An 18,387-nucleotide genomic window follows, 5' to 3' on the forward strand; every position below is an offset into this window, starting at 1 on the left:
GGGCGGCCACACATGTGCATCTCGCCCATGGGTAACTCTCGTTTCTGCTACGTCCTTTCTTGTTCTGGGGGTGTTGCTCCTGTGGTGGGTGGGGGGGTGGAGAGAAGGGTGGGGGTGTGGAGGAGGGAGGGAGGGGGGCAGCTGACCTATTGGAGGGGGCAATTCAACAGAACACCTCGCCATCAGGTTTTATGGGAATGGTGATGTGGGGTAACGCTCCGATGTTGAGCTGCATATTACGGGGGTTGGAGGGGGGAAGGGGTGAGGGGTGTGTACGGCTCACCAACCCCCCAAACTTCCCCGAGAGGAAAGTCGCCAGGAAGCCGACTCGCTCCGTGCCAGCCCACCCCGCGCGGCCGTGACATTCTGCGGACGGGCTGGTTCGGTGGAGGGTGGGGCTTGCATGTGTCACTGTGGGGGCGGGGGGGGGGGTGGTGGGAGGAGGGGAGGAGGAAGTGCCCCCCCCCACCACCACCCACCCCACCCAACACCCCCCACCACACTCCCCCGGGGAGCTGCCGGCCAATCTGACGGAGCGTAAACTCCAGCGGCCCTGGCAGCGCCAAGAGCTCATGCGTGGGCACTGCCGAGACCACAGCCGGTCCCGAGGGGGTGGTGCAACGGATCCCGGAATGAGGTACGTCCGGGGGCACTGGGCGGGCAAGGTTTGGCCAGCTTGTGGGGGGGGGGGTGGTTGCGGGGCGGAGAGATGTGTTGGCGGGTAGAGGCGGGGAGCGGTTGGTGGGTTTTGGAGAGCATTGGGCAAGAAGAACGAGGAGGTTCTATCTCAGAGGCGCGCCCCTCGTTCCAAGGCGCAAAGGTCTTAAAAAAAGCTTTTCCTAAAAAACGGCCTGCCCATTCTCTCTCCCACCTGCCCACGCCAACTGCATTATGGCTTGTTAGCAGCCTTGGTTAATTATTGAGTTAAGTATAGCGGGCGGGCCGCCAATGTTGGCGTCTGCACACCCACCGTGCTATGGAGGGGGGGGTTGAGCTCAGAGGCGTTGTTGGGGGTGGGGGGGAGTGCGGTCAAGGTGATGGGCTGGGCACCTGCCCTACATGACATAGACCCCCCATCCCCCGCAGAAAGAATGCCCGGCTGGTGAGGTGGGGGGGCGGGGTTGGCGAGAGGGGGAACGTAAAATCCAGCCTGTTGTTAAGCAAGCTGGAAATTCGAAAAGCACTCCCTCAATTCAAAGATAACTCTGGTGGGTGGGAATCCGGCAGGAAGAGTGAGGTCATCCAGCGGGGTATCTAGGCTATCGGGGCAAGCTCTGTCCAGTCTGCTCGGGTGGGTCTCGGCCGTGGTTCAGCAACCAGCGCTCTCCTCTCTGAGCCAGAGCGCTGTGAGTTCGAGCCCCACTCCAGAGCCTCCAGTACGTCATCCAGGTCGACGCTCCCGGTGCTGGACCGAGCGGGTGCTGCCCTGTCAGAGGTGCCATCTTTCTGATGAGCTGTTAAACCGAGGTCCCCTCCCCACCCCGTCTACCCTCTCAGGTGGACCTGGAAGATCCCACGGCTGCTATTGGAAGAAGAGCAGGAGGAGTGCCCTCCCTCCCCTGCCCAGTGTCACAGAATCTTAACAGCACAGGAGGAGGCCATTCGGCCCATCATGTCTGCACCGGCTCTCCAAATGAGCCATTGCCCTGCCTTTTCCCCGTACCCCTGCACATTGTTTCTATTCAGAAAATCATCTAATGTCCTCTTGAGCGCCTCGATTGAACCTCCCTCCACCACACTTCCTGGCAGAACCACTCGTTGACCGAAAAGGTTTTTTTCTCACCTCACATTTGTTTCTTTTGCAAATCACTTTCAATCTGTGCCCCTCTCGTTCTTGACCCTTTTACGAGCGGGAACAGCTTCTCCCTATCTACTCTGTCCAGCCCCCTCATGATTTTGAACACCCCTGTCAAGCCTGCTCTCAGCCTCCTCCTCTCCAAGGAGTAACAGTCCCAATTTCTCCAATCTATCCTCATCGCTGAAGTGCCTCATCCCTGGGAACCATTCTCGTACACCTCTTCTGCACTCTCTCCAACGCGTTCACATCCTTCCTATAGTGTGGCACCCGGAGCTGGGGCCCAACATTAACCCCTCAATCATCATCACAAAAATCACACTGCTGCTCGTGGGGGCTTGCTGTGCCCCAATCAGACTGCAGCGGTTCAAGGAATGCGACTCACCACTGCCTTCTCAAGGGCAGTCCAGGAAGGGCAATAAATTCCGGCCAAACCAGCGATGCCTACATCCCTGAAACAATTTTTTTAAAAATGACCAACTTGGACTTAGAAATTGTAAACCTGCCCAAGGAAACAATTCTCCACCATCGTTATAAGTTTCGTTGGTAGCCGGGCAGAGACGATCGACAGATCCTACATGTGTAAGATTTAGAGTCACCAGCTGTACTGCTGAAGTGTAGTCCCGCTCGATAGAGTGGAAATGGCAGAGGGTCCAGCCCCGGGGCATCAGCGTATTGTCTCCCCCTCCTGTTACCCTCCCCTCCCAAACCTTCCTCCTTCTCTCCGCGTCCCGCCACATCAGACTGTCGGAGGTGGGCGAGATGCTGACTGCTGCTCCGCTCTGCCCCAAGGCGACCACCCCCAGGTCAGGTCCCCAGTGAGCGAGCTGCAGGTCACACAAGCCGTCTCCCAACGCCCCACCAAGCACCCACCCGGGCAGGAGGTTAAAACAGCTGAGGACCAGCGGGCGTGGGGAACGGGTGGTGCCAGTTAATCAAAAATGCCGGTCAATGGGAAGTCGGAATCCAGAGACAGCACTTGCAGCATGAACCAACACTCAGGATGGAAAAACCAGTCTTTTCACTTCAAATCGGCAACAGAACGTTAAAATATAAATTAAAGTATAAGATAGTACAGTATCCAGCTACGCGCTCTGTATGGCTTTGGAAATGCCTCCCTTTGGAAAAGTGACAGCTCGTATCAGGCGAACACCAGATGTTCCAGTTAGTAGACAATTCCAGTTGGTAGAGAGCCGGAAAATGCAGTTTGTCGTAAGTGCCAAGGTCCACCAGGAAGGAATGGTTATAATTGGAAGGAGAGACCCCATTGGAGCAGTGGGAGCACCCCTTTGAAATCCAGACAACAGGACACAGGGAGCTTTACTCTGTATCTAACCCCGTGCTGTACCTGTCCTGGGAGTGATTGATGGGGACAGTGTAGAGGGAGCTTTACTCTGTATCCAACCCTTTCCTGTACCTGTCCTGGGAGTGTTTGATGGGGACAGTGTAGAGGGTTCTTTACTCTGTATCTAACCCCGTGCTGTACCTGTCCTGGGAGTGTTTGATGGGGACAGTGTAGAGGGAGCTTTACTCTGTATCTAACCCCGTGCTGTACCTGTCCTGGGAGTGTTTGATGGGGACAGTGTAGAGGGAGCTTTACTCTGTATCTAACCCCGTGCTGTACCTGTCCTGGGAGTGTTTGATAGGGACAGTGTAGGGGGAGCTTTACTCTGTATCTAACCCCGTGTGGTACCTGCCCCGGGAGTGTTTGACAGGGACAGTGTAGAGGGAGCTTTACTCTGTATCTAACCCCTTCCTGTACCTGTCCTGGGAGTGTTTGATGGGGACAGTGTAGAGGAAGGTTCACTCTATCTAACCCCGTGCTATACCGACAAACAGGAACAAGGAACAAGAGACTGCTCTGCCATTCAACAAGATCATGGCTGATCTGATTGTAACATCAACCCCACATTCCCGCTGACCCCCGGTAACCTTTCACCCCCGTTGCTTATCAAGAATCTACCCACCTCTGCCATGAAAATATTGAAAGACTCTGCTTCCACCGCCTTTTGAGGAAGAGAGTTCTAGGGTCCCACGACTCCCTGAGAGAAAAAAATTTCTCCTCACCTCTGTCTTAAATGAGTGACCCCTTATTTGTAAACAGTGACCCCTAGTTCTAGATTCTCCCACAAAAGGAAACATCCTCTCCACATCCACCCTGTCAAGAACCTTCAGGATCTTATATGTTTCAATCAAGTCACCTCTTAATCTTCCAAACTCCAGCGGATACATGCCTAACCTGTCCAACTTTTCTTCATAAGACAACCCACCCACTCCAGGTATTAGTCTGGTAAACCTGCTCTGAACTACTCCCAATGCTTTTATATCCTTCCTTAATTAAAGTGGCCATCACTATACACACTACTCCAGATGTGGTCTCAACAGTGCCCTGTACAACTGAAGCATAACCTCCCTACTTTTGTATTCAATTCCCCTCACAATAAATGATTCACTTTCCTAATTACCTTCTGTACTTGCATACTGGCCTTTTGTGATTCATGCACCAGGACACCCAGATCCCTCTGCATCTCAGAGCTCTGCAATCTCTCACCATTTAGAAAATATGCCTCTTGTTTACTCTTCCTGCCAAAATGGACAATTTCACGTTTTCACACGTTGAACTCCATTTGCCAGATCTGTATCTCCTGATGTAACCTATCTATATCCATTTCTAGCCTCTTTATGTCCTCTTCACAACTTACTTTCCTATCTATTTTTGTATCATCAGCAAATTTGGCAATTGTCCCCTCAATCGCTTCATCCAGGTTATTTATATAAATTGTGAACAGTTGAGGTCCCAGCACTGATCCCTCTGGCACACCACTCGTTACATCTTGCCAAGCTGAAAAATACCCATTTATGCCAACTCTCTGCTTCCTGTTAGCCAGCAAAACTTCAGCAATGCCAATCTGTTACACGCTATAGCATGGGCTTTTATATTCCGCAATTTCATGTGGGACTTTATCATGTCTTGGGAGTGTTTGACAGGGACAGTGTAGAGGGAGATTTCCTCTGTATCTAACCCCGTGCTGTACCTGTCCTGGGAATGTTTGACAGGGACAGTGTAGAGGGAGCTTTACTCTGTATCTAACCCCGTGCTGTACCTGTCCTGGGAGTGTTTGATGGCGACAGTGCAGAGGGAGCTTTACTCTGTATCTAACCCCGTGCTGTACCTGTCCTGGGAGTGTTTGATGGGGACAGTGTAGAGGGAGCTTTACTCTGTATCTAACCCCGTGCTGTACCTGTCCTGGGAGTGTTTGATGGGGACAGTGTAGAGTGAGCTTTACTCTGTATCTAACTCCATGCTGTACCTGTCCTGGGAGTGTTTGATGGGGACAGTGTAGAGTGAGCTTTACTCTGTATCTAACCCCGTGCTGTACCTGTCCTGGGGGTGTTTGATGGAGACAGTGTAGAGGGAGCTTTAGTCTGTGCATGAGCCAAGATGATGTTTGGCTTGGAAGAGTTTCAGAGACACTGAATAATTAAAATTGAACACGTCCTGCCCCCTCACACTGACAGCTCTCACCTTGATGAGAAAAGGAGAGGTTGGGAAATACTGAAAACGATGGTAAAATGAAACTTGGTGGCCAAGCGAATGGGCGGTGGGGGGTGGGGAGTGAGGGTCTGGGGAGCGGAGGATGAGGGGAGGGGCAAAGTGCTCATCTCTAATTTAATTTTAGTTATATTTTATGAATTTCAATCTGCAGTTTTGGATCAACATTAACACAAATGCAGAGGTGATTCACCAGGATGTTGGCTGGGATGAAACGTTTAAGTTATGAAGAGAGGTTGGATAGACTTGGGTTGTTTTCGTTGGAGCAGAGAAGACTGAGGGGCGACCTGATCGAGGTGTACAAGATTATGAGGGGCATGGACAGGGTGGATAGGGAGCAGCTGTTCCCCTTAGTTGAAGGGTCAGACACCGAGGGGGCATAAGTTCAAGGTGAGGGGCAGGAGGTTTAGGGGTTTTAGGGGCGATACCGCACAGGAAGAGGCCATCCCATCCATCGTGCCTGTGTTGGCTTCTTGAAATAGCTTTGCGATTAATCCCGCTCCGCACAGCAAAATTGTTCCCCTCCAATTTCCCTTCTGGAAAGTTCCTATTGAATCTGCTTCCGCCGCCCTTTCAGGCAGTGCCTTCCAGATCACAACAACTCACTGTGTAAAAAAAAAATTCTCCTCATCTCCCCCCATCTGGTTCTTTAACCGATTCTCTTCAATCTGTGTCCCCCTCTGGTTACCGACCCTCCTGCCACTGGGAACAGTCTCTCCTCATTGACTCCTATCAAAATGGTTCATGATTTTGAACGCCTCGATTAAATCCCTCCCCCCACCTCCCTTTACCTTCTCTGCTTTAAGGAGAACAATCCGAGCTTCTCCAGTCTCTCGGAACTCCCTGATCTCTGAAGTTAAAACGGAAAATGCCAGAAAGACTCAGCAGGCCTGGCCACACCTGTGGAGAGGGGAACAGAGCTAACGTTTCGAGTCCGTAAGACCCTGCTTCAGTTTTGAAGGAAGCTGGAAATGTTCTCCGGTTTTATGCTGTTGAAAAGTGGGGGAGGGGCAGGTGGAGCAAATTGGAAGGTCAGGGATAGGTTGGAAGTCAGGAGAGATTAAGTGGCAAAGATGTCATGGACACAGGACAAAGGGAGTGGCAATGATATGTTAAGGACTACAGCAGGTGTTAATAGCGGCATAAAGGTCAGCCCTGTCTGAAAGCGAGATAGCAGAATGTGTTCATAGCAGGACAAGGGTCAGTGCTTTCTGAAAGCAAAACATGGGAACAAGTTACAGACTGGTACTTGTGGAGGGGGTGGAGGGGAGGTGGGTGAGCGAGGAGAAGGGGAGGGGGAGAAATCAAAATGGAGGAGAGAGTTCACGGTCTGAAGTTGCTGAACTCGATGCTGGGTCCTGATTGCCTGATCACAAGATGGGGTGCTGTTCCTTCCATTTACGTTGGGGCTTCACTGGAACAGTGCAGATGGCCCAGCTTGGAGATGCGAGCAGGAGGGCAACTGTTGCTCTCTTTGTCGAATCTTCCCTCCGCCCGCTCTGCTCGCGTTTTCCGTTTCTGGTGTCAGGTTTTCCGCTCATCTTCCCTGGGGGGGGTCTCGATCCTTGGGATTGGGGGGGGCAAGTGCAGGAGTTTGGAACATACCCTTGGCTCTACCCGAAGTGCCAAGTTTTGGCGAGCCCTTGCTACACTGTTCGCCGGCGTGAGAGTGTGGCGGAGGGTGGGGGAGGGGCTAAGTCTGGGCGTTGGTCATGGTTTGGGACTTTGAGGTCCACTGCAGTAGGAAACCCGTCCTAACCCTCGAGGATGGCACAGTCCCAATTTTAGCCCAGCCCACCACTGGCTTCAGCTACCTGGGACCCTAAGCTTTGGAATTCCCTCTTTACCCCTCTACCTGCGAAGTGCCTTGGGGGCGCTTCCCAAGTGCAAGTTGTTGTTGTACATTTTGGGGTTTCTTTTGGACACGTTGGATGGCCAGGATTTTCAAACAAATGAAACCAGGTCCCCAACCTCTAATTTTACGAGGCGAGTGAGTGTGTTCTTTTTCACACCCGACCCAGGAGCAATTGTCCAACGGAATTTTGACCCCCGAGCCACACAAGGAGATATTTTGGGACAGGTGGCCAAAAAAGCTCGGTCAAAGAGGCCGGTTTTAAGAGGCGTCTTAAAGGAGGAGAGAGAGCGGGAGAGGCGGAGAGGTTTAGGGAGGGAATTCCGGGGCTTAGGCCCACAGCAGCCCCCCAACGACACCCCAGGCAGCTTAAGGCATGGCCGCCAATGCTGGAGCGATTAAAATCGGAGGCAGTCAGGAGGCCGGAGTCAGCGCCGTGCAGAGAACTTGGAGGGTTGTGGGGCTGGAGGAGGATACGGAAATAGGGAGGAGTGCAAGGCCATGGAGGGAACTGAGAATGAGGATAAGTACAAAATAGGGCAGGTGGCAACCCAATTCAATGAGTTTGGCCTTTCCCGATGCATTTCCCAGTGGGCCCCTAGTTCAAAGTTCAAAACTGACCAAGCCTTGGCATTGTCCCTTGGCAATTAATTCTGGTCTCGCCCGCAAGCGGCATCATCTCCCCTACGTCTACCTTGTCGAAACCCTTCATGAACCTTGAAGACCAGGTCACCTCCTCAAGCCTTTTGCTTTCTAGAGAAAGGAGCCTCAGACAATTCGACTTCTCCCGATCGATGTAACCTCTGAGTGCCCTGGTCACTTCTTGTGCAAATCGCAGACGTATTGGAGTGAATTTCACGCAGGCTGGGGAGGTTGATCTCTAATCAGTTGCGTGACGTTCGTCCCGTGAATTAAGCTCTTGCCTCATAAGGAGGCGTCTGTGTCAGGAGAAACTCCTACCTGAGGAGCCGACTGCAGCCGCCCGCTAGAATATTCTTTAGAATCTTTTCCCTATTCCCTCACGGGGTGCGGGGTGCCGTTGGCGAGGTCAGCCTTTGTTGCCCGTCCCTAAACGCCCTCGAACTGAGCGGCCGCTTTGACCTACTCAGAGGGCAGTGAAGGTTCGACCACGTTTAAAACTGACCGGGCGTTGGTTCCAGATGTGCGGGCCTCACCGGCTCAGAGGCGAGTGGGGGGCGGGCCCCTCACGCCGACGGGTAAAGGGACGTGCGGTGAGGTCGGGCACGCGCCCCCGAGGTCACCGCGCGTCATTCCACTCTCTCGTCCGCTGGCCCGCTGAACTGGCGAAGGCCTGTGGAGGCCATTAACACAGCAATTGGACTAATCCGTCAGGGCATTTTTGGCGAAACCTCATCCACGGGCGGGATGAGCTTTCACCAAGCGTTCATTAAATTCACGGATATTTATTAAACTTTGATGAACACGTCCCAGGTCACGTGACCTAATTGGTAAAATGGCGGCGGGCAATCAGCCAATCAGCGATCGGCTCCCTTGCCCTCTCGCGCCCGCTCCCGGCCGGCCCACCCGGCGGGGAGGAAACTCTCCCCAAAAAACCCCCACTGAGCAAGGCGGGGGCAGCGGTGTAAACGGCGCCGAGAGCTCCAGAACTCAACCCAGGCGGCGCTCCTGGGGCCTGCAACACGATGGACCCCCTGCGCTAACCCTCTCTCCCCCAACTCCTCTCCAAACGCAGCTCTCCAGTCTGAGCGAAAACTCTCCAGGACGAGTGCAGCGACCTCTGAACCGTTAACTCTGGAGCGTTTGTTATAAAATGGACGGCTCACGTGTTGAATCTTGCGCTGTTCTCGTAACTGAATGGCGATTGTTCCAAATAACCCACTGCCCAATGTTTGGCATCCCACTAGGAAATCTAGGTACAAGTCAGGCTTCAGCTGTACAAAGCCCTGGTTAGGCCGCACCTGGAGTTACTGGGAGCAGCTCTGGGCACCACAGCTTAGGAAAGATATATTGACATTGTGGGGGAGCGCAGTGTAGATTTACCAGAATGATACGGGTTAAATTACAAGGAGATGTTACACAAACTGGGGTCGTATTCCTCAGAATTTAGAAGGTTTAGGAGCAATAATTTCCAATATATGAAGGGGGAACAGATAGGGTGGAGAGAGAGAGAAACTATTCCCGCTGGTTGGGGGAGTCTCGGACTAAGGGGTAGAGTCTAAAAATGAGAGGCAGACCTTTCAGGAGTGAGATTTGGAAACACTCCCACACACAAAGGGTAGAAGTTCGGAAACTCTCTCCCGCAAACGGCGAGTGATGGTGGATGGATTGTCAAATTTTAAATCTCAGATTGCTAGAATTATTTTTTATTCATCCATAGGATGTGGGCGTCGCTGGCTGGGTCCAGCATTTATCGCCGATCCTTAATTGCCCCTTGAGAAGGTGGTGGTGAGCTACCTTCTTGAACTGTTACAGTCCAAGAAGACAGCTCACTGTCACCTTCTCGAGGGGCAATTAGGGATGGATGATAAATGCTGGGCCCAGCCAGCGACGCCCACATCCCACAAAAAATTTTTTAAAAAATCTATCAACCTGCGATTTAAAATTAACAACCAATGTGCTGAAAGTATTGAGGGATGTGAAGAGAAGGCACTTTGTAGATCAGACAGGAAATTCAGAACAGGTTCGAGGAGCCACACAGACTCTTAACTGCTCCTAACGCCCAGTGATCAAAACCATTTCGAACACACAACCTACGTAGGAGGAACAGCACCTCATCTTCCGATTAGGCACTTAACAGCCTCCCGGACTTAACACCGAGTTCAACAGCTTCAGATCATGAACTCTCTCCTCCATCCCCACCCCTTTTTGATCCCCTTTTTACAAATATTTATTTTTATACATATATGTATTTATATTTTCCCACCTATGTCTATTATTATTTTTAAAATTTATTTCCATTCGTTGTTTTATCCCCAACTTTTAGCCTATTTCGATCTTTTCTCCCACACTGTCCCCTCACCCCCACCCCATCTGTCACTTGTTCATCCTGCTTTCTACTCTTAATGTCACCATTAATACCTCCTTTAGCCAGTATCACCACCATCAACACCCCTTTTCACCTTTGGTTTATGACATCTTTTTGCAATCTCTCCTTTGCCTCCACCTATCGCTGGCCTTCTATCCAGCTTCACCTGTCCCACCGTCCCTTAATCAGTATATATTTCACCACATTTCTACTTCTCTCTAGTTCTGAAGGAGAGTCATCCGGACTCGAAACGTTAACTCTGTCTTTCTCTCCACAGATGCTGCCTGACCCGCTGAGCTTTTCCAGCAATTTTTGTTTTTGTTTCAGATTTCCAGCATCTGCAGTTTTTAGCTTTTACCCATGGAGGAACGCCTGCTCAAACTGGGTTTGGGGCCTTGCATATGGTGAGGGAAATGGCCAGCAGAAGGGAGTACAAACATGTCGGGCCTAGAGGATTAAATGACCGTCAAAATGGATTTATTGGTGCCTCAAACAGATGCCAATACGATGCTCTGAAGCTAGGCCTTTGGAAGTTAATCCAGTCACGGTTCAGATGTGATATATATTTTTGAGTTTTAGAGGATGGGTTTATAGAAACTAGGAGCAGGAGGAGGCCATTCGGCCCTTCGAGCCTGCTCCGCCATTCATTACGGATCATGGCTGATCATCCAACTCAATAGCCTGCTCCCGCTTTCTCCCCGTACCCTTTGATCCCTTTCACCCCCAAGAGCTATATCTAACTCCTTCTTGAAAACATACAATGTTTTGGCTTCATGTATGATACACGTTACACATCTTTCCATCAATCACACGTGGCGAGAGTAGAGGACAAAGCTGATTGTTTCAGGCTTGGCCTGCCTTGACCTGGAGCATGATGTTTACAAACCTGTTCAGGTTGCTGTTGGCCCTCGGCCTTAAAAGGGTAGGTTAGATTTTATATTTAACAGGGCGGTTTGATGCGGATACCCCGGCCTCGTCCCTGTGACTCGGTGAGCTTATTCGGCGAGGTGGCCAAGCCACATACAGGAGGGGCGATCCTGGGTTCCACCGTGGGGCTGTGGTGGGGCTCGATGTGGAGCTGGAAATCGAGGCGCTGGCCAAGTTTATTTAGTTGGGTGGGGGGGGGGGGGGGTGGGGGAACATCAGTCAGGCAGAGGCTCGAGCGCAAAAATCCAGGCCGCCACTCCCCAGTGCCAGCGCAGAGGGAGTGCTGCACAGTCAGAGCGGTCCAGTTTCTCGGAGGAGACGTTCAGCCGTGGCTGCTGTCCACCCTCTCGGCCGGCTGTAAACAATCCCACAGCCGCTGCAGAAAGGGGATCTGGGAGGGTGCTCTCTCTGATGCCCCGAGTCCTGTATTTATCCTTCAACCAGCGTCACTAAAACTGGTCATAAACACTCGTTTGGTAGCACAGAACTTGAGTATTGCTGAAAAGAGACATTCTGTCCAAGCTTGCACTCACCAGGACGATCGCAAGAATACCGATATGAGGGGGAAGCAACAATTTATACTTTATGTGAGGAGCGTGCTGAGGGAGGGAGCTGCTGCCTGCCCTGACATGGGTGTTCTAGCGATTGTCCTGATGGGTCCAAGATGAAAAGCTTTGACAAAACAGACCTGTGCGCAAACCGGCGGCCGCATTTCTTACACAACAGCAGTGACTCAGCACCAGAAGGCGTCTGTAAAGCTGACTGGGATGCCCTGATGTCTGCACTGGAGCTGCATGGAGGGAGGGTAAGGCTTAGCATTGACAGGCTTGAATGTCCTCAGCATTAGATCTCAGATACAGAAGAAGGGTTACTGGGGTGAGGCATAAGAGAGCAACTGGGCAACCGCACGTGGGTGAGAAGACTGAAAAAACGCTTATCATTGCGTCACACAGCAGAGAAAGAGTCCATTCAGCCCATCAGTGGTTCTGTACGGCAGAAGCATCTAATTCGTTTAAACTCTTTTCATGGGACTTGGGCAAGACCAGCACTCGTTGCCCATCCCTAATTGCCCTTGAGCTGAGTGACTCGCTTGGCCATTTCAGAGCCAACCGCATCGCTGTGGAGTCTGGAGTCACGTGTAGGCCCAGACCGGGTAAGAACGTCAGATTTCCTTCCCTGAAGGACGATAGCGAATGATGGTTGCCATGGTCACCATCACTGAGGCCAGCTTTATAATTCCAGGTTTATCAGTTGAACTTAAATTCCACCAGCTGCCGTGGTGGGATTCGAACCCATGTCCCTCAGAGCATTAGCCTGGGGCCTCTGGAATACTAGCCCAGTGACCCCACCTTCTGCCCCCAATACGTCTTCCTTGCTCTCTCCCCGTAGCCCTGTAAATCTTTTCCCCTCATTCCTACGTGAAAGCAGGCCATTTGGCCCATCATGCATATGCTGACATCCCTTCGCTGGCCAAGGAAATCGTCCTGATCACATTTGCCCCTGCATCCCTTCAACCCCAATTCCCTCTGTCCGCTGGCCTGTCTTACCCTGACGCAGTTACTGCCTCGATCACACACCCTGGGAACAAGTGGCGCTGCCACACAGTGTAATTAATGCCATGGAACTGAGTGTTCAGGATCACTGAGCCATTGCTCGCCATTGTACAACTGAACACATACACACCAGGCTTACATTATTGAGAATCAATTGCCCAAGTCACTTCAGATTTAAGCTAATTGCAGGTTCTTTTTTTTTTCTACAGTTAAATATGCTTCCTCTCCCGATGCTTATTTAGAAAGCTGTTAGCTTGGTTTTTAATTTGCTTGCATTTCACAAAGCAATTGGCCCATACGAAACCCTTCACAATATTGAGCATTCTCTTCGAATACAAAGAGGGACAAGACGCAGGCTTGCGGCCCAGGGGGGTCGTGGACCTGCTGTATTGTGGTTTGTAGGGTTTACATCCCAACCGCGAGCTCCCAGAGACCTGGGTGGGGTTAGAGGGGGGTCGGCGGGGGTGGGGGTAGGGGGTGGGTGGGGGTGGGGGAGGGTGCGGTAAATAGTTCAGCCTGTCCATGCTCACATTTTGGTCAACTCCCCCACTCTCCAAAGGTTTTCCCTTTCTGGCGCTCAAAGTGACGATGCAGGGTACAGGGCCCAAGTGGCGCTCAAGTGAACGTTGCCAGCATGACGGAGCGGGGAGGGTACCATCACTGACAACCCTCGCCTGAGCAGCTACCCGCCAGGAATCACGGACAGCCATCAGTCACTCAGACAAGGAGAGGTTCCCCTCCATATCTGGGGTGAATATAGCCTCTTCAATATTGGAAAACAAATCCGGGTGCGTTGATAAAAGATACAGGCCCTGAACGCTGCACTCCTTTTTGAATTTCTTATTCCGCTGGTGCCAGTTCATATCTTCTTCAAAATGTTTTATTTTCAGACATCACTGGCCCCCTTTTCTGCCATTCACCCTTCTGCGCCTTTGCTCCCAGATAGTGTTGTCCTTTATTCTGTCATTAACACATTCTGCTACTTTGTTCTCAGACAGTGGTGTCCTTTATTCTGTCATTAACACATTCTGCTACTTTGCTCTCAGACAGTGTTGTCCTTTATTCTGTCATTAACACATTCTGCCACTTTGCTCTCAGACAGTGCTGTCATTTATTCTGTCATTAACACATTCTGCGCCTTTGCTCTCAGACAGTGCTGTCCTTTATTCTGTCATTAACACATTCTGCTACTTTGCTCTCAGACAGTGCTGTCCTTTATTCTGTCATTAACACATTCTGCTACTTTGTTCTCAGACAGTGCTGTCCTTTATTCTGCTATTAACACATTTTGATACTTTGCTCTCAGACAGTGCTGTCTTTTATTTTGCTATTAACACATTCTGCTTCTTCGCTCTCAGACAGTGCTGTCCTTTATTCTGCTATTAACACATTCTACTACGTTGCTCTCAGACAGTGCTGTCCTTTATTCTGCTATTAACACATTCTGCTACTTTGCTCTCAGACAGTGTTGTCCTTTATTCTGCTATTAACACATTCTGCTACTTTGCTCTCTGACAGCGTTGTCCTTTATTCTGTCATTAACACATTTTGATACTTTGCTCTCAGACAGTGCTGTCCTTTATTCTGTCATTAACACATTCTGCTACTTTGCTCTCAGAGTGTTGTCCTTTATTCTGTCATTAACACATTCTGCCACTTTGCTCTCAGACAGTGCTGTCATTTATTCTGTCATTAACACATTCTGCCACTTTGCTCTCAGACAGTGCTGTCCTTTATTCTGTCATTAACACATTCTGCTACTTTGCTCTCAGACAGTGGTGTCCTTTATTCTGTCATTAACACATTCTGCTACTTTGCTCTCAGACAGTGCTGTCCTTTATTCTGTCATTAACACATTCTGCCACTTTGCTCTCAGACAGTGCTGTCCTTTATTCTGCTATTAACACATTTTGATACTTTGCTCTCAGACAGTGCTGTCTTTTATTTTGCTATTAACACATTCTGCTTCTTCGCTCTCAGACAGTGCTGTCCTTTATTCTGCTATTAACACATTCTGCTACTTTGCTCTCAGACAGTGTTGTCCTTTATTATGTCATTAACACATTCTGCTACTTTGCTCTTAGACAGTGCTGTCCGTTATTATGTCATTAACACATTCTGCCACTTTGCTCTCAGACAGTGCTGTCCTTTATTCTGTCACTAACACATTCTGCTACTTTGCTCTCAGACAGTGCTGTCCTTTATTCTGTCACTAACACATTCTGCTACTTTGCTCTCAGACAGTGCTGTCCTTTATTCTGTCACTAACACATTCTGCTACTTTGCTCTCAGACAGTGCTGTCCTTTATTATGTCATTAACACATTCTGCTACTTTGCTCTTAGACAGTGCTGTCCGTTATTATGTCATTAACACATTCTGCTACTTTGCTCTCAGACAGTGCTGTCCTTTATTCTGTCACTAACACATTCTGCTAACTTTGCTCTCAGACAGTGCTGTCCTTTATTCTGTCACTAACACATTCTGCTACTTTGCTCTCAGACAGTGCTGTCCTTTATTCTGTCACTAACACATTCTGCTACTTTGCTCTCAGACAGTGCTGTCCTTTATTGTGCTATGAGCACCTATTTTGGATCAATGCTTTAATCTTTCAATACTATCGTTGCCACTCCTTTTGTTTTGGGTTCCAAGATGCCTTTGTCATTTAATTTCACCTTCCCTCTAACTAGCACTTCTCTCTTTATTCAGCAGTATAAAACCCATCGCATTTCTACCTCTCCACAGTTCCAGAGAAGAGTCAAATCGGTTTCACAGAATTTGTTACGGCACAGTAGGAGGCCATTCGGCCCATCGTGGCTGCACCGGCTCTCTGAACGAGCATTATGACCTAGAGCCATCGCCCTTCCTTTTCCCTGTACCCCTGCCCATTGTTTCTATTGAAATAACCAGCCCTCTAGAATGCCCCGATTGAACCTGTCTCCACCCCACTTCCCGGCAGCGCATTCCAGACCCGAACCACTCGCTGTGTGAGAAAGCTTTTCCTCACCTCACATTTGTATCTTTTGCGAATCCCTTTCAATCTGTGCCTCCTCGTTCTTGATTCTTTTACAAGCGGTAACAGCTTCTCCCCATCTACCCCATCCAGCCCCCTCGTGATTTTGAACATCTCTATCAAATCTCCTCTCAGCCTTCTCCTCTCCAAGGAGAACAGTCCCAACCACCCTAATCTATCCTCATAGCTGAAGTGTCTCATCCCTGGTACCATTCTTGTAAACCTCTTCTGCACTCTCTCCAATGCGTTCACATCCTTCCTATAGTGTGGCGCCCAGAACTGTACACAATACTCCAGCTGAGGTCTAACCAGCGTCTTATATAAGCTCAGCATAATCTCCCTGCTCTTGTACTCTATGCCCCTATTAATAAAGCCCAGGATACTATATGCTTTATTAACTGCTCACTCCTCACCTGTCCTGTGACCTTCAATGATCTATGCACATATACACCCAGGTCTTTATGCTCCTGCACCCCCTTCAAAATTTCACCCCTTATTTTATATTGTCTGTCCATGTTCTTCTGACCAAAATGCATCACCTCACATTTCTCTACATTGACTCCAAACATTAACTCTGTTCTCTCTGCATAGAAGCAACCAGACCTACTGAGTTTTTCCAGCACTTTCTGTTTTTATTTCAGATCTCCAGCATCTGCAGTATTTTGCTTTTTTTTTTGAAAGGATGGTTATCAGGAAAACAAATTGGCACCGAGCTAAAGAATTGTTAGTGTCATGTGATCAGAAGCTCGGTGAAAGAGTGTGGTTTCAAATAGCAGCCTTAAGGACGAGAGAGAGTGAGGGAGGGAGAGAGAGAGGGGGAGAGAGAGAGAGGGGGAGGGGGAGAGAGAGAGATTGGGGGAGAGGGAGAGAGAGATAGAGAGAGAGAGAGGAGGGAGAGAGAGATGGGGAGATTGAGAGGAGGAGGGGGAGAGAGAGTGGGGGAGAGGGAGAGAGAGAGAGAGAGGAGGGAGAGAGATGGGGAGAGGGGGAGGGGGAGAGAGAGAGTGGGGGAGAGGGAGAGAGAGAGAGAGAGGAGGGAGAGAGATGGGGAGAGAGAGAGGGGGAGGGGGAGAGAGAGAGTGGGGGAGAGGGAGAGAGAGAGAGAGAGGGGGGAGAGAGAGATGGGGAGAGAGAGAGGGGGAGGGGGAGAGAGAGTGGGGGAGAGGGAGAGAGAGAGAGAGAGGAGGGAGAGAGATGGGGAGAGAGAGAGGGGGAGGGGGAGAGAGAGATAGAGAGAGAGAGGAGGGAGAGAGAGATGGGGAGAGAGAGAGGGGGAGGGGGAGAGAGAGAGTGGGGGAGAGGGAGAGAGAGAAAGAGGGAGAGAGATAAAAAGAGAAAGAGAGAGAGAGAAAGAAAAAGGGAGAAGGAGAGAGACAGAGAGGGGGGAGAGAGTAAGAGGGGGAGAGAGAGAGAGGGAGAGAGAGAGAGAGGGAGAGAGAGAGAGGGAGGGAGGGAGGGAGAGAGAGAGGGGGAGGTGGAGAGGTTTAAAGAGGGAATTCCAGAGCTTCGGGGCCTAGGTAGCTGAATGTACGGTCGCCAATGGTGGAGCAATTACAATTGGGGAGGCTCAAGAGGACAGATTAGAGGGGGGCAGAGATCTCGAAGGGTTGTAGGAGATTACAGAGATAGGGGAAGGTGAGGCCAATAAGAGATTTGAATCACAGAATCGTTACGGTGCAGAAGGAGGCCATTGGGCCCATCCTGTCTGCACCGGCTCTCTGAATGAGCGTTGGTGCCATTCCTCTGTCTTCTCCACGTAACCCTGCACATTCTTCCTTCTCAGATAACAGTCTGATTCCCTTTTGAAAGCCTTGGTTGAACCTGCCCCCATCACACACTCAGGCAGCGCATTCCAGACCCTCACTGCTTGCTGCGCAAAAAGGTTTCTCCTTAGGTCAGCATTGCTTCTTTTGAAAATAAAGATGGGATTTTGAAGGGTGCGATTTGAAAACAAGGATGGGGGTTTTAAAATTGCGGAATTATTTAACGTGGATCCAAAAGACCAAGAACCTTTGCCTTGTACCTAGACCTCAGTAGTCTTTATCAGCAACATTAAATCTTGACTTGGAGCTGTGTCTACAAAATGTGGGCCATTCCCTTCTGGGATTGGCAAAAGAAGAGTGACCTGCATTTATATAGCACCTTTCACACCTTTGGGACCTCCCAAAGTGTTTTTCAGCCAATGAGGTACTTGATGAACAGTAGGAGACAGATGGTTTGTGCACAGCAAGCTCCCACAAGGAGCAAATGAAATAAATGATCTAGATAATTAGTTTTTACTGATGTTGGTCGAGGGATAGATGTTGGTCCCAGGACACCGGAGAGGAGTCCCGCCTGGTCTTCTTCCAGTAGTGGGCGTGGGGGGGTCTTTCACATTCACCTGAGGGGGCAGACAGAGCCTCGTTTTTCTGTCTCACATCTGAAGACAGTGCCCCCGGCAGTGCAGCACTCCCTCCGTGCGCCAGCCTGGATGAACCCACAGCCTACGTGTAAAGCCCACATGGCTCTCGGCCCACACCCGGTCCTGGTTGTAGAATTTGGGACAAACCCAAATGTTGTCTGACATACTCAACCGGAGGTTACTGGTGGCATGTTCCCCTAAGGGCTTCCAATTGGAATCGGTCAGGAGACTCCCTACAAGATAGCGCTTGTCCCTGGCTTGAGGGGCTGAATGGCCTACCCCTGCTC

The 18,387-nt window shown here is 50.4% G+C and overlaps 1 protein-coding gene across 2 annotated transcripts in view; it reads right to left on the reverse strand.

Moving 5' to 3' along the window:
* The window catches only part of LOC121272973 (neurexin-2-like), a 2,565,635-nt gene that overhangs the window by 1,523,994 nt on the left and 1,023,254 nt on the right, over window positions 1-18,387 (reverse strand). For both annotated transcript variants that reach the window (XM_041179880.1, XM_041179879.1), the window contains exon 16: window positions 284-327. In XM_041179880.1, coding sequence (XP_041035814.1) covers window positions 284-327 — 44 coding nt within the window. The remainder of the gene's footprint in view (window positions 1-283; window positions 328-18,387) is intronic.

Source organism: Carcharodon carcharias, chromosome 37 (genome assembly GCF_017639515.1).
Source record: "Carcharodon carcharias isolate sCarCar2 chromosome 37, sCarCar2.pri, whole genome shotgun sequence".
Taxonomy (NCBI): Eukaryota; Metazoa; Chordata; class Chondrichthyes; order Lamniformes; family Lamnidae; genus Carcharodon; species Carcharodon carcharias.